This window comes from Chenopodium album, chromosome 5 (genome assembly GCF_948465745.1).
Source record: "Chenopodium album chromosome 5, dcCheAlbu1.1, whole genome shotgun sequence".
In the NCBI taxonomy this organism is placed as follows: domain Eukaryota; kingdom Viridiplantae; phylum Streptophyta; class Magnoliopsida; order Caryophyllales; family Amaranthaceae; genus Chenopodium; species Chenopodium album.
In genome coordinates this window covers 4,728,752-4,743,298 of record NC_137838.1, presented here as the reverse complement: position 1 = coordinate 4,743,298, position 14,547 = coordinate 4,728,752, and the positions used below count along the sequence as shown (strand labels likewise).

The 14,547-nt window shown below is 32.5% G+C and overlaps 3 protein-coding genes across 3 annotated transcripts; all 3 read left to right on the top strand.

The window, feature by feature from the left end:
- The first annotated feature begins 1,699 nt into the window (after window positions 1-1,699).
- Window positions 1,700-3,532, top strand: LOC145630142 (zeatin O-glucosyltransferase-like). The gene has a single exon (XM_081682388.1). The coding sequence runs from the start codon at window positions 2,102-2,104 to the stop codon at window positions 3,530-3,532; it is 1,431 nt and encodes a 476-aa protein (XP_081538514.1). The 5' UTR covers window positions 1,700-2,101.
- Window positions 3,533-9,238: 5,706 nt separating this feature from the next.
- LOC145631350 (RING-H2 finger protein ATL22-like) lies at window positions 9,239-10,855 on the top strand. Its single transcript, XM_081683421.1, has 2 exons — window positions 9,239-9,896; window positions 10,386-10,855. The coding sequence occupies exons 1-2, from the start codon at window positions 9,239-9,241 to the stop codon at window positions 10,853-10,855; spliced, it is 1,128 nt and encodes a 375-aa protein (XP_081539547.1).
- Window positions 10,856-13,051: 2,196 nt separating this feature from the next.
- On the top strand, window positions 13,052-14,316 carry LOC145631349 (RING-H2 finger protein ATL22-like). The gene is made up of 2 exons (XM_081683420.1): window positions 13,052-13,637; window positions 13,814-14,316. The coding sequence occupies exons 1-2, from the start codon at window positions 13,052-13,054 to the stop codon at window positions 14,314-14,316; spliced, it is 1,089 nt and encodes a 362-aa protein (XP_081539546.1).
- The last annotated feature ends 231 nt before the right edge of the window (window positions 14,317-14,547 follow it).

Genomic DNA, 14,547 nt, shown 5'->3' with positions numbered 1-14,547 from the left:
TCAACCAAAAACCAAACTTATTAATGAACACTTACTCAAACAGAAAGTTCGTATGACAAATTGACAAGTATGACGTACCATTATATAAATTATGTGGTGGAAAGACTGGAAACAACATACATATCAATATATCATAGTATATTAGTATGTACGGAGTACTTAACTCAGAGGGAATGGGGCCTTAGTGCCCCCACAAAAAACAAAAAAAATGTGGAACATAACAGTGATAACACTAGAAACAAAATAACTTGAGGCATCGGAGATTTGGGTAGTTGAACATACATTTAAATGAGGATTTCTCAGCTTATATTAACGTGTGTTTTCAATGACTATTATTGGCCTTAAGTACTATATTGTGCTTAGTACACTCATTTTAAATCTATCTTAAATTGCAAATTAATTAATGACATAAATCTGCACTACAGCAAGGTAATGGGCCCAATTGCATTTGTCACTAAAAAACAAATGTTGCTTTGTGTAATTTTAAACCCATTTATAGAATACCATATTGTAAACTTTTCAATCAAATAAAGGAGTGAAAAACTTAAAAAAGATGAAACTATCCTATTACTAGAAACTAAAGTGTTGATAAATTTATACACGCAACAAAAAATCTTCATTACAATATTAATTTATTATTATTCTTATATTAAATAATGTACTATTAATAGCAAATTTTATCTACCTGTTAATTGACATGAACTTTATCCGTCTGCCGTCTTTTGATCACCGATATAGAAATGTCCATATGGGCCTACGTTATCGGTTACAACAAGATGCTTTTCACACTATGGAAATTAAAGAGCTTACCATGCTAGCTAACATAATATGCAAGTAGGCTGATTTATATGATCTAGGCCATGCCAGCTAGCAAAATTTTGCAATAGAGAAAGATAGGGAAATAAGTAGTTATAAATCAATTACTTCATTGCAACTACTATTAAAACTCAACATGGAGCTTGAGTGCTTGACCAATGTGATGGGAGACTTACTACAACATTTTAGCAAATAATAAATGTCTTTTACATCATTAACAACGTGTCAACATGTCCAATTTCTTTGTTATTTTTTGAAAGAACGTGTCCAATATTTTGTATCTTTAATTTTCGTAATATCTCTAGTAACCATATATTATTAATTAGTTTAGTTGGCATGGTTTTTGGGTGATGTGTTGTTATTCTTTTGACTCTCTATACACAGATAGTTAACAAAAATAATTCTTATTATTAGATGAGGGATACCCAGTTAATTCCCCAGATAAACAAAGGGTGTAATTGTCTTTTCAAGTACCAGTGGAGGGGTATATGCGTTTTTTCATGTACTAGTTGAGGGTTACATGTGTAATTTCCTCACCAAATAGTAAAAGCAAAAAAACAAACAGTAATTGGACAGTTCACCAAAAATACTGAATAAATGACCCTGCTTTTTTAATATATTTACAAAAATGCCATCAGATTAACAAAAATTCGTTTATCTGGCAGATTAACTTGTATTTTCCCTTATCAGATGTCTGGATGTGAATGCTCTACCAACAATTATCTTCAAAGCAAACATCAAATGAAGTTTTCTAAGCAAAACTAGTGCTTTGAAGAAAGACCTAAATTAGTAAAGAGGGTTCTACCAACTTGGTTACCACTAACTATCAATCATGGCCACTTGCCTTTTTTTCTCATAGTTAAATACTGAGCTTTACAACAATCAATGGCATAAGCACACTATTCAAGCAACCATGACAAGGACATGATTTGATTGTCTTCAAATTGTCAAATAAAGCCACAATGTAACACAGTAATTCATCACCGTTTGAAATTAATTACACAGTTTAAAATATTTTGAAAAGTATTCACTTTAAAAATCATAATAATGATCTATCATTAGATTCATCTTCCTAAAAATTATAGGCATTATTATTCAACCCGTGGTGTCACAACTCACAATTGAATCACCAAAGTAGCACACAATAGTAACGAAGAGAGGCTTGAATATTAGGATTAGTATGAGCATAATAAATGACATATATATGCTTGTATTATTTATGCTAATCTTCTAGCACTATATAAAGCTACAACCTCCAGACCAAATATGTAACCCAAAACCCAAAATGGCTGATCAAAATTACCATAAAAACGATCAAAAATATGACCTTAAACATCCCTCAATTGCAGCAATCATAGTACCCTTTCCAATGCAAGGCCATCTCAATGAGTCTCTCCATCTTTCCATTCTCATAGCATCCTATGGCATACCGGTCCATTTTATCGGATCCATAGCACACAATCGCCAAGCCAAGCTACGTCTCCATGGTTGGGACCCGAAAAATACAAGTAAAATGCACTTTCATAACTTACAACTACCGCCTTTTACCTTAAATAATCCTCCCAAACTCAATGCCTATACTAAATTCCCTGGTCACCTCCAACCACTTTTCGATGCTGCCTTACAGCTTCGTAAACCTGTGTTTCAACTTCTACAAGAGCTCTCAGCTAAGTATCGAAGAATCATCATTGTTCATGATACTATGATGGCTTCAGTTGTTCAAGATGTAAAACTAATCCCAAATGCAGAGTCATATGCTCTCCATACTGTCTCTGCCTTCACCATCTTCTTCCACATTTGGGACTCAATAGCCAAGAAACCTTTCCAACTAGATTTCGATATCCCAAACCATAAAGTTCCCTCGAGTGAAGGGTGCTTTACACCCGAGTTTGAAGACTTTGTAGCAAAGCAATACAAAGTCTTGAACTTCGAGAGTGGAAGACTCTACAACACATGCAGACAGATTGAAGGTAGATATATGGACTTACTGGCAAAGCTACCAAAAAATGCTAACAAAAAGCATTTTGCAATTGGACCATTGCATCCGGTTGAGATAAAAGGCAGATGCAGCAATAGCAGACATAGATGCCTCGAGTGGCTGGACAAACAAGAGACTAATTCAGTAATATATGTGTCATTTGGAACGAGCATATCGATGACAGAAGAGCAGATCAGTGAGTTGGCTGTTGGATTGGAAAGAAGCAGGCAGAAGTTTTTATGGGTTGTTAGAAGTGCTGACGGAGTAGATATAGCTGCAGAAGATGATGTGAGAAGGCCTCGGCTGCCAAAAGGTTACGAAGACAGGGTAAAGGACAGGGGAATGGTGGTAAAAGACTGGGCACCGCAGCCTGAAGTTCTTGCACACCCATCAACAGGAGGATTCATGAGTCACTGTGGTTGGAACTCGTGTATAGAGAGCATCAGTATGGGAGTGCCAATAGCAGCATGGCCTATGCATTCTGATCAGCCAAAAAACAGCATTTTGATAACAGAAGTCCTAAAGATAGGTTTATTAGTCAGGGATTGGGAACAAAGAGCTAAGCGAGTCACATCAACTTCTGTAGAGAACGCAGTAACACGATTGATGACATCAAAGGAAGGAGATGAGATGAGGAAAAGGGCAACAAAACTAGGTGGTGCAGTCCGAGGATCAGTTGCAGATGGTGGAACTTCTCGCTTAGAAATGGATTCTTTCATTGCTCATATCAGTAGATAATAATCTTTCTCATCAAACTACATAATTAAGAAGGTTAAATAAAAGCCTAAAAGTGAACATATTGTTTCTCTTTGTAAACTTTACTCTGTAGATTAACACCATTACATCAATATTACTGAAATAAATTGCAATACAATCTTGCATGAAACTACATTTGTACTAAAAAGGCTCTAACAGGATAATAAGGATTAACTGATAATATTTGAGAAGCTAATGGACTTCTCACTTCCTGAAAGTAGGATTTTTAATCAAGTCTAGGACACTCTTAACATTGTCCTGGAATAATTTTTACTACCTCAATCGCATTCAGATGTTACATTGTTGGTTTTTAATTTCACCAACGAGACAACTAATTCTAGACAGAGGGAATGCTATTCATTAGTTAGAACATTTACACAAACTTTTTATGTACGTAAGCCAGATCCTCCATGTACTACAGCAAACGAACTGCCTAGTTCATGATTGCGATCATAGATTAGCTAAGCAAGCTACTAGGCACTACAGGCTTATTAGTTATTAGAGCACTAGAGGAAGTACCGTACCACAAGAATCTAGAGAAACTATGAACAAGAATTCCGTGAGACTTGAGAAAGCACAGAGCTTTGACATAGTATCTAGTGGTCCAAGTGCCAGGCTAAACCAATTAATGAAAATCATGCATCTCTAAAACGTGCAATTGTTATTCAAATGACTTATATCCAAATGTCGAGTATCCGAAACATGTATTTAATGCCAAAGAAAGGACCTGTGTAACACATAGCCGCATCTCACTATCACTTTAACCCTCTATTCTCTTCAAAAACCAAATATAGCTATTTACAGATGTTGCTTTCTATGCACCTTTTTGTTTTTTTTTAATGGTAATACGTTGATTAAGATCAAACTATACTATTAATCCAATGAGTAAATAAACAAAATATTGATCCACAATTGTCTAATTGCACCAGAACATCAAATTATGCAGATCTAGTTACTATTACATCACAATTAACAAAATTATTGCATGAAACATCTATCTATTATACTTGCTTTCTATTTATTAAATTAAAGTTTCGTAACATAAAACATTCCAAGAAATTTCATCGAGTCCAACTAGACCATATATATAAGTCAAGTAAGGTTATCCTAAAACCAGTGGATTAGCATGCTAAACTTTTATGTTAGTCCTACCCCTTTTTCAATGCGGCGCAATTAGTCCCAACTCACATGTCCAACCCCTTTTTTAATGCGGCGCAATTAGTCCCAACTCACATGTACAATTACTAGCACCCAAGATCATCCAATCAGCCTACTTTTTGCAGTTATGTAAAACAATCATATAAAATCCATAAATTATAAGATGTGACAATATAAATTTCTTAAATTTGTGAGCTTTGATACAAATACGAGAGAAATTTAGTGTAAATTCCTGTATTAAAAAATCAATTTATCAATTGAAAATTAATTACCGACAATTTTGGAGCATCCAATTTGTGAAAAATCCCCTTGATGCTGCGCCCAAGAGTTTGACAAAACGACTTCACTGGATCGTTTCAATCATATTCATTTTGGGTAGTAGTAATTCAATTGATATTCAGGTGATCAATTATTTGATTAGCTTTTTGGGGATGATTTGGGATTTAGGGTTTGGTTATATAATCGACTATATTAGGAGCAGAACAGTAAAATATTAGAAAATCAAGTATTCCGTAATTATTTCTATCTCTCGTTCTTTTTTTCTTTTTAAATTTTTTTTTTAATTATTTTTTATTTAGATAAAACAAAGTCATATGAAAAGTATAAACAACGAAAAAACGTTACCTTACTCCTAGCTCACACGAGAATATGAGAGGGTGCAAATTTAATGTGTGTACTATACACTATTCAAGTACGTGATATAATCTACAAAGTAGTTGGTAAATCATTTAAATAAATTTAATATTAGATGAGAATTATTAACGAATACGCTTAAGGATGTGCATAAAAAGAAGTGTTTGGGATGATGCTTTTGATTATTCATTAAGCGCCAATCAATATATATAATCATTATATGACCATTAGTGGATTTGCTTATTAACAAACTTATTACCATTAACTTGTTATTCGTAACAATTCATGCACAAACGTATATATCACCAAAATTAACAATAATATCATCATCAAAGCCTTAATCTCAATGACGGAGTCATCTATATGAACCAAGAATCTATCTCCTTTATATCTCTAAAATCCGACTATGAATCAATCCTTTAACCTCAATTTCTTCAATTCATACACAAACATATTACCAATTAAAATATTTACATACAACACTTTGCAAAATGTTGAAAGCAATAATAACAAGGCTATCATCAACATTTAAGGAGTGATTCTAAGAATTCCTTAGTACTTTATTCTCATTTACAATACATACAAAATCAAACAACCTGATTACCTGAAATAAAACCTCATATAGGCCTACAAAATGTATGATCAGAAGTTGAAAAATTCAGCATTGAAAGCGGCAAACAGGACAAGTTTGACTCAGGGGAAGCCATTGATCAATGCAATGAGCATGAAATAGATGGAAGCAATCCAGAAACTCTACCATTTCGCCGTCTTCATAATCATCCAAACATATCGAACATCTTTTTTCATCGTCCCCTTTAGGCATGGACTTGGAGGTGTAGGCCACTTTTGGCCTCAAGGTTATTAAAATCTCTGAATCAGCTTCGTGGCACGCGACATTAATACAGCTTAGGAGACATAATGCACCCACCACTGGCATCAAAGATATTATCTCAACAAAAAACATGATCAAATGTACAAAATTGGATTAAAAATAAAGGTTTTTTTGGATGATGAAGACGATTGAGAGGTCAGTTTTTAGGGGGGACTAATTAGTTTGCACGTTCAAGTTGAAAGTTTTCCCCCACTAATGAATAATGTTAGGCCTTCTTTTATTTGGGGTTCTAGGACATTTTCAACAATTTTAAAAATTTGCAATTACAAATTAAAAGTCTTTTTTATTTTAAATATTTTTATTTTGTTTTGTTTTTTTTCATATCTTTTGTCACCTAAGCAAGGACTAAGTTAAATTTTTGTTTTATAACTATAATATATTAGGAGCAATTAGATTTATGATGCAACTGCATTTCCAAAAAGAGGAGTTAAGCTCCAATATGAAAATTACGAAACTTGATTTATTGCATCTTTATATTCAACCTTGTTGGTTAAGCTAAAAGTAGAAAGATCAATCATTAATTAACAAAAAAAACACCAATTGATACAGTCTCTAAAATAACTAGACTAGTATGATTCGGAAATTATATTTAAAACCTTTGGTTAGCTTTTGCATACATCAAAATTGTTATATAAATTCCATATATATATAGAAAAAGAGTTTACATCAAAATAATCAAGTTTTAACACTTCAACAGTATGTATCTCAATCATACTCTATAATCATTTATCTACAAGCATACATCTTGCATTTGCGTGAATGCGTAATCAATATATAACAATACATAGTTGAATTGAAAATTAAATGAGACTTCAATTAAAGTAAGACATGTATGAATTTAGGTGTTATATTGAATTGGAATTTATTAAGGTGTCTTAAAAAAAAAAAAAAAAAAAAAAAGAATTTAAGGTGTCACTTAGGCTTTAGGATCCAAATGTCAGGGGATAATATGTATTGGTAATTAAAATCTTCATATTGAAGAAAGCTTTACCATAATATATGAACTTGCTTCACTATATTTTGTTTTGAAAAAATGATATACATTCTTAGTTGATTGACATTATATGTACGGATATTATCTAATAGTCATTATCAAGAATTAGTTGAGAAAAATGAGTTCGAATTCTTGATAATGAGTTCTAAGCATTGAACTAGTTTATGAATTTGAATTAGTACTCCTAAACTAAACTTGGACGTGCCAACCAATCAATATATTTCATACATTGTTCAAAATATAATGGCCACAAATAAGGCTTTTATTAGTTGGATCATATCAATTATCTTCTAATTCATTTCATTGCTAGAAATAATCATAAGCAAAATTATAATTAGTCATTTATTGAGAGCATGGCGTTCATAGCAGTCCTAGCTATAGTTCCTGTTATCGCGATTTCTTGTTTGGCTACGTTTATTGCATGCCAACATCCTCCTACAACCTTGACTACACCCAACTTATGGCCTTTCTTGCAATTTGCTTATCAGGAGAAGCCAAACTCGTTCCGAGGTTCCTTTATTAGTCTTCCCTTTGACAAGCCAGAGAGTTCAGCCCAAGGTGCTGCTAGGAGACCGAAGAGAGCAATCTAATAACGCGATTTATTATCAAGTGCACTAGGGATTGATGGCCAACCATTATATATACATATATGAGGAACTCGTATTTGCTCAACATATATGCTTTTGGCTGGAATGTTGAATATATATGGTTTTGGTGTTACAAGTATCTCATTTTTTTTAAGGTTCTACTTAGATTTTCATCATTTTTCCAAACATATTGTCATTAGTGGTGATTACTGGTTATTTTTTTCCCCTAATGTTGCTCACCTGATTTGTATGAAATCATATATTTAATGGTTTGTAGTTGTACGAACGTGTGTGATAATTAGCTAATGTGGTTGCGGCTAATTTTAAGAAATTGAGTTAATAAAATAACACATACAAAGTATTTAATTTTTAAATTTAAGTTTATACATCTTCACTATGTCATCATTCCACAATTTTACTTTCAAGGAAATCACTCATGATATTATAACATCATATCTATATAATATCATGAGTGATTTATGAATTTTTTTTTTAATTTTTTTTTTTTAATTTATTTTATTTTTTTGTATGTGCAAATCACTCATGATATTATAACATCATACCTATAATATCATGAGTGATTTATGATATGTTTTTTTTTTTTTTTTTTTTTTTTTTTTTTTTGGGTGAAAATCACTCATGATATTATGGATATGATGTACATGTGATAACATAAACTAAATTTAGAAAGTGGGCTATTATATTTTTTGTTACGGTCTAATTTAATAAAGAGGCCGATGGGAACCGAGATACTCCCTATGTAAGCTCAAACTTACTACTCCATCTAAAAGAACTATAATTTGTAGAGCTTTTAAGAAAAGCTTAGTTACAAGAATAAATTATACCATGATTGAATTGAAGTTGGAGCAACATGCTTATTATTCTCAGAGATTGATATTAGAGTAATACCCATTTAAGGTTAAAAAGGTCAACAATAGATAAAGTCAGACCGAATTTCATTTGTGAAAGAACTAGTTACATGATTTAAAATTTCTAGATTTTTCATCTATTGGATAAAAATATAACATATCTTTTATTTAGTTGTTCTTATCTTTCATATATGTTTTCCGATCTTTGTTAGATGAGATTTGTAATTTGGAAACTAGATAAAATTTAAGTATGCATTAATTTACGATTATTTAGCTTAGGGAAAAAGTAAAATATCCTAATTGATATGAGTTTCTTAGTAAAATATCCTAATTATTGATGTGGGTTTCTTAGTAAAATACCCTAATTGTGTTTTTGGGTTATCCTGATAGTTTATTGAGGAGAGAATCATGAAGAAGATTGATTACAATATGGAGTATTATTATTTTGTGCAAATTTAATTAACAATATTATTTGATTGAGGGAGATCTAAATTACCTCATAAACACTTGTCTCTTTTAGTATTGTATTATTGGGTAAAAAGGAGAAAATAAAGGATGAAAAATTCGAAAAAGCCAAACGTTTTACCACTCATCTTCCTCTTTTTCCTATGTACGCTAAACATTAGCAAGGGTGAAGATAATTGCAACACAATGAGCTGCAAGACTTCGAACGACATCATCGACATCTCGGTCGCCTATCCTTTCCGGTTAGCAGATCGTCAGTCCAAGTCGTGTAGTTCTGCAGGATTCGACGTGTATTGTGATGACAAATCAGGATTCCTCCTAGAGCTCCCTAATGCGGGGAACTTCACTATCGATGCCCTCGACGGCTCTTTGAGACTTATAGAGCTTTCGGATCCGAACGATTGTCTTCCAAATAAGTTATTATCTCTAGATCTTTCCGCGATAACCCCATTGCAACTAATTAACAAAAGTGAGGACTTTTGGGTGTATAACTGCTCTAATGTTGGTGACTTTTCTGATCCCTTCGGGTTGTACGATAAGATTGATTGTCTTAGCAGTTCAAATTATACCGTTCTAAGTGTATCATTAGGTCCAATTGCCGATGAATCTAATTGTGTGTTGCTTAAGACCGTGTCGGTTCCTCTAGCTTCGGCGACTTTTGGCAATTACAGTAAGCTTAGTAATTTTTCAAGTATCGAGCTTAGTTGGGATACTAGCCAGTATTATTGTGATTCATGTGGTAACTCTGGTAAGTGACTCTTTTATTTCAATTCGCTATTTTTGTTCAACAATGCTTATTATTCGCGCTTATATATAATATTCCGTATATACTTCATCGAGACATTGTTGTGTATGTATGAATGTGTGGGTTTACTTGTGGTATTGTTATTAGCTAGTGTGGTTTAGTTATAAAATAATAGGGCAATTTGATTGTGGTCAATTTTAAGAAATTGTGTTCAAATAATAATATGATTGCTTAATCTATGAATTAGGTTGTTACATACTTCAAATAAAATTATAAGACCTTTCAACTATTGGACTAAGCTTGAAATTAAAACAAAACAAATACAACTTGTAACAAAACAGATCGTATTGGACTATTGGGTAAAAACAGTAGGAAATTAAACCATGAAAAAGGAATTGATTAGTTGCTAGTCTTGCTACTAGAACGGTACAACTTGTGGAATTTTATTTGCCCTTTGTCTAGTAATTTTGACCTGAATTCTTCCTCCTACAGCTTCTAGCTCCGGCAATGGCGGCAAAACATCAGATTGGTCATTTATTGAATTCGCAGGATTAGCAGCAGTATTAGGACTCGCCTTGGTAGTATTTTTTGTTTGCTGCAGAGTCAGACCTCAGCCACCGTCAGGGAGAAATGTGGTAGCACATGTTGTTGCTATCACAAGTACAAATCAGGCAGTCTCACAAGGGCAAAGTTCAACACCATCTAATAATGTACATCGAGGAGGAGGACTCGATCAGGTTACAATTGACTCGTATCCAACCGTGTTGATTGGTAAGAGTGGCCGCCTGATCAAACCAGATGATGGCATTTGTTCAATTTGCTTGATGGATTACCTCCCTGGTGACAAACTAAAAATATTACCGGAGTGCCTTCATCGCTTCCATGTTTGTTGTATTGATTTATGGCTATCGGCTGAATCCACTTGCCCCATTTGTAGAGCTTCTCCACCTTGCAATCCTTAATTAAGCTAATTGATCACCATCATCATGTGAAATTTATTATACCAGTAAACTCATATGTTACGCGTTATAAAAAAGTCATATATTTATATATGTTTGTCATTCATCAATTGTATTAGTAATACGAAGTAGTGTATTTTATGTAAAACAATTGGATATATTCAAGGTGAAACAAATTTTTTATGATAGATTTTGGTCTGTATGTTTATTGAAATTTTCTCCTTTCTCAAAACCCTTTTGTACCCCATAGCTATTATCATCTGAAATTTTTTCTGTGGAGGCGGATGCACCATGGTGCATCCGGTTTTCTTTTAAAAAAAGGCGGAAAGAACATTTAGTTGTTCAGTAAAGAACATATAGTTGTTTTATAAAGGACATATTGCTATTTTATAAAGAACATCTAGTTTTATATTTTTTTTTTGTAAATCTAAAGAACATTTGTAATATTAGTAAAGAACATGATAATATTAAAGAACATTATTCATATAGTAAATGTACAATTGGTATAAATGACCATGTATGCATATAAAAAAGTACATTTTATTGTATTATAATGTACATTGTATTATATTCTAATGAACATATATGTTATAAATCTTATAATGTTGGTTACATGTTTAATGTACATTGTATTATTTACATCATGTAAGTATATGAAAAAAGAACATTTTACTGTATTTTAATGTACATTGCATTATTTGAATTTACAACTTTTTCTAAAATTGTCTATTTGCTTGCTTTTTTTCTTCAAAAATGGATTAATAGGAAGATCTTCTTCAAGAACTTCATTTTATTTCTCATTGCAACAACGAAATAACATCAAAATCGCAATTAATTCCCAATAAAATCAAATATTACAATTTGCAATCAAATTTATAAAAAACAAACACTCAAACTCAAAATAAAAAAAGTATGAATGTCAAATAAACAAGTATGAATGTCGAATTTGGTCTTACCTTTCGTTTTTATTTGTCATCTTGAACAATTTTGGACTCAAAATTTTGTTTGAGGTTTGAGGAAGTTAAATGGGTTTGAAGTTTTGTTTGGAGAGAGAAAGTGAACTTTTGGTAAAAAAAATATTGAAATGATTTGCAATTAATGTATGGTAAAAAAAAATAATTATAGTAATATTTATCTATTTCATTATACAAAAAAAATAATTATATTATTATACAAAAATAATATACAAAATTGTTGCACAAAAATCTGATGTACATTATAAATGAACAATATGTTCTTTTATGTATATGTCTATGTACATTATAAATGAACACTATGTTCTTTTATATGCCCATGTACATTAGTATATACATGCATGTTCATTCCGTCTTTTTGTACTTTGGAGCGGATGCACCATGCGGATCGTGCATCCACCTCCACGGACCAAGCTTTAATTATCATCCACTAACAAACATAATTTGAAGCACTACTACATCCAAGTATCTAATCGACTTTACAAAATTCAAACTAAACACTATTTGACCAATCTGAAATCACTCGAAGCTAAATAAATATTAAATAAATTGATTCAAGCCATATTCTAATACAAATTGAAATATATATTTGACTTAGGCCCTGTTTGGTTTGATGTAAAAGGTTTTCATGGAAAATGAATTTTCCATTTTTTCCCATTTTCCTTTGTTTGGTTTGTTAAGGAGTGGAAAACAATTTTTCAAGGGTGGAAAATTTCATCCTAAATGATGGAAAACATTTTCCTTCCAAAAACAAGGGAAGCCACATTTTCCTCTCTCCTCCTTACCTCTTTTTTTAGTTCCCTCTCATTCATCCTTACATTTCCACTCTTATTTTTTATTTTTCTTGGACTTTTCTTGTATGCAACCAAACAAAGGAAAACTAATTTGCAATTGTGTTTTTCCTTGAAAATATGTTTTCCATTGAAAATGTTTTACATTAAACCAAACGGGGCCTAATAATTTAATTATACTACATCAAGTTTTTAACAAAGTCAACGATACAAAAGTCAATATTTCCATCTTTGAATTAGCACTAGTTATTTTTGTAAACACAAGATCAGATGTCGATAGCAACTAGATAATGCTTGAAACAAATAATTTAATTTGCAACTACCAATTACTCATGGTATTTGGTAAATAAACACAAGGAAAATAAAGCATGAAGAATTTCAGAAGGTTCATCATTTTCCCTCACGTAATCTTCTATTTTGTATGTATATCAAAGATGAGCAGCGCTGAATATTGCGGCATAATGAGCTGCCAGAAAAAAGTATCTTCCGATTTCATCGATGATATCTCAATCATGTCTCCTTTCCGGTTAGTAAATAGCCAGCCTGAGTCCTGTGGTTTTCCCGGGTTCGATGTGTATTGTGATGACATGTTAGCCCCCCTCCTTGAGCTCCCTAATGCTGGAAACTTCACCATCCATGCCATATACTACTCTTCGAGGCTTATAAAGCTTTCGGATCCAAATCATTGTCTTCCACAAAAGTTGTTATCTCTAAATCTTACCTCGATAGCTCCTTTCCTACCACAAACCCAATATAATAGTAAGAATTTCTGGATGTATAACTGCTCTGAAGGTGGTGATTTTATTGACATCTTCCAATTGTATGAAAAAATTGATTGCCTTAGCGGTTCAAATTATACCGTTTTAAGTGTAAGCGGCCCAGGTTTTAAAGTCGATGAATATAATTGCACGTTGATTAAGATTGTTTCTGTTCCACAAAATTATACTGCTGGTTTCAGTCATTTGAGTTATTATTCAAGGATTGAGCTTACTTGGGATGAGAAGTATTGTGATTCATGTGGTGAGTGACTTCTCTTTTCGATTTGCTGTATTCTTGTTTAGCCTGCTTATTTCTTAAATTTTTTAAGTAAAATGTACTAAACATCAAAATAAGTTGCTAGCTAATTAGTCTTGCTATTAGTATGTTATAAAGTGTGTTATCTCATTTGTACTTGCATTGAACCCCTCCTTTGACAGCTTCTAGCTCCCGTAAAAACCCAAGTACAACACACTTCTATTGGATAGGAGTAGCAGCAGCAGGAGCAATAGCACTCGCCTTTATAGTATATTGTGTGTGCTGCATTTGTGGTTCTGAATCGTCAGGGAGAAGCGTTGAAGCACCTGTTGTCGATGCTATCACAAGAACAAATCAGGCAATCTCACAAAGGCAAAGTTCAATACCTTGTAATGTACATGGAGGACTTGCTCAGGTCACGATTAACTCATATCCAACGGTGTTGATAGGCCAGAGTGGCCGCCTGATCAAACCAGATGATGACAATTGTTCAATATGTTTGACTGAATACTTAGCTGGTGACACCCTTAAAATTTTACCAGAGTGCCTTCATCGCTTCCATGTCAATTGTATTGATCCATGGCTATCTATTGAATCCACTTGCCCGATTTGTAGAGCTTCCACATCGCAATTCTTAATTAATCTGCTTGTTGATCATCATCAACAAACTCATATATGCCCGTAAATTCCATATGTTTATATTTAATTTGTTATTCATCAATTGTATATAATGTTTTTCTTATGAAAAAATTGTGGTGTAATTTTTTTTTTTTTTTTTTTTTTTTTTTTTTTTTTTTTTTTTTTTTTTTAAGTATGACAATTTTTTGTAAGTATCGTAGAATTGTGTTGAGCCCATAAACAAACCTGACATGCGTGTAAATGAAAGTGTTGTCTCTTATTAAAATAATGTAAGTAT

What these genes read in the sequence shown, in the direction of transcription:
- LOC145630142 (XM_081682388.1), top strand. Translation starts at nt 2,102, where the DNA reads ATGGCTGATCAAAATTACCATAAAAACGATCAAAAATATGACCTTAAA.
- LOC145631350 (XM_081683421.1), top strand. Translation starts at nt 9,239, where the DNA reads ATGAAAAATTCGAAAAAGCCAAACGTTTTACCACTCATCTTCCTCTTT. An exon ending in TGATTCATGTGGTAACTCTG is followed by an intron (nt 9,897 to 10,385) that starts GTAAGTGACTCT and finishes TTCCTCCTACAG; the next exon opens with CTTCTAGCTCCGGCAATGGC.
- LOC145631349 (XM_081683420.1), top strand. Translation starts at nt 13,052, where the DNA reads ATGAGCAGCGCTGAATATTGCGGCATAATGAGCTGCCAGAAAAAAGTA. An exon ending in GAAGTATTGTGATTCATGTG is followed by an intron (nt 13,638 to 13,813) that starts GTGAGTGACTTC and finishes CTCCTTTGACAG; the next exon opens with CTTCTAGCTCCCGTAAAAAC.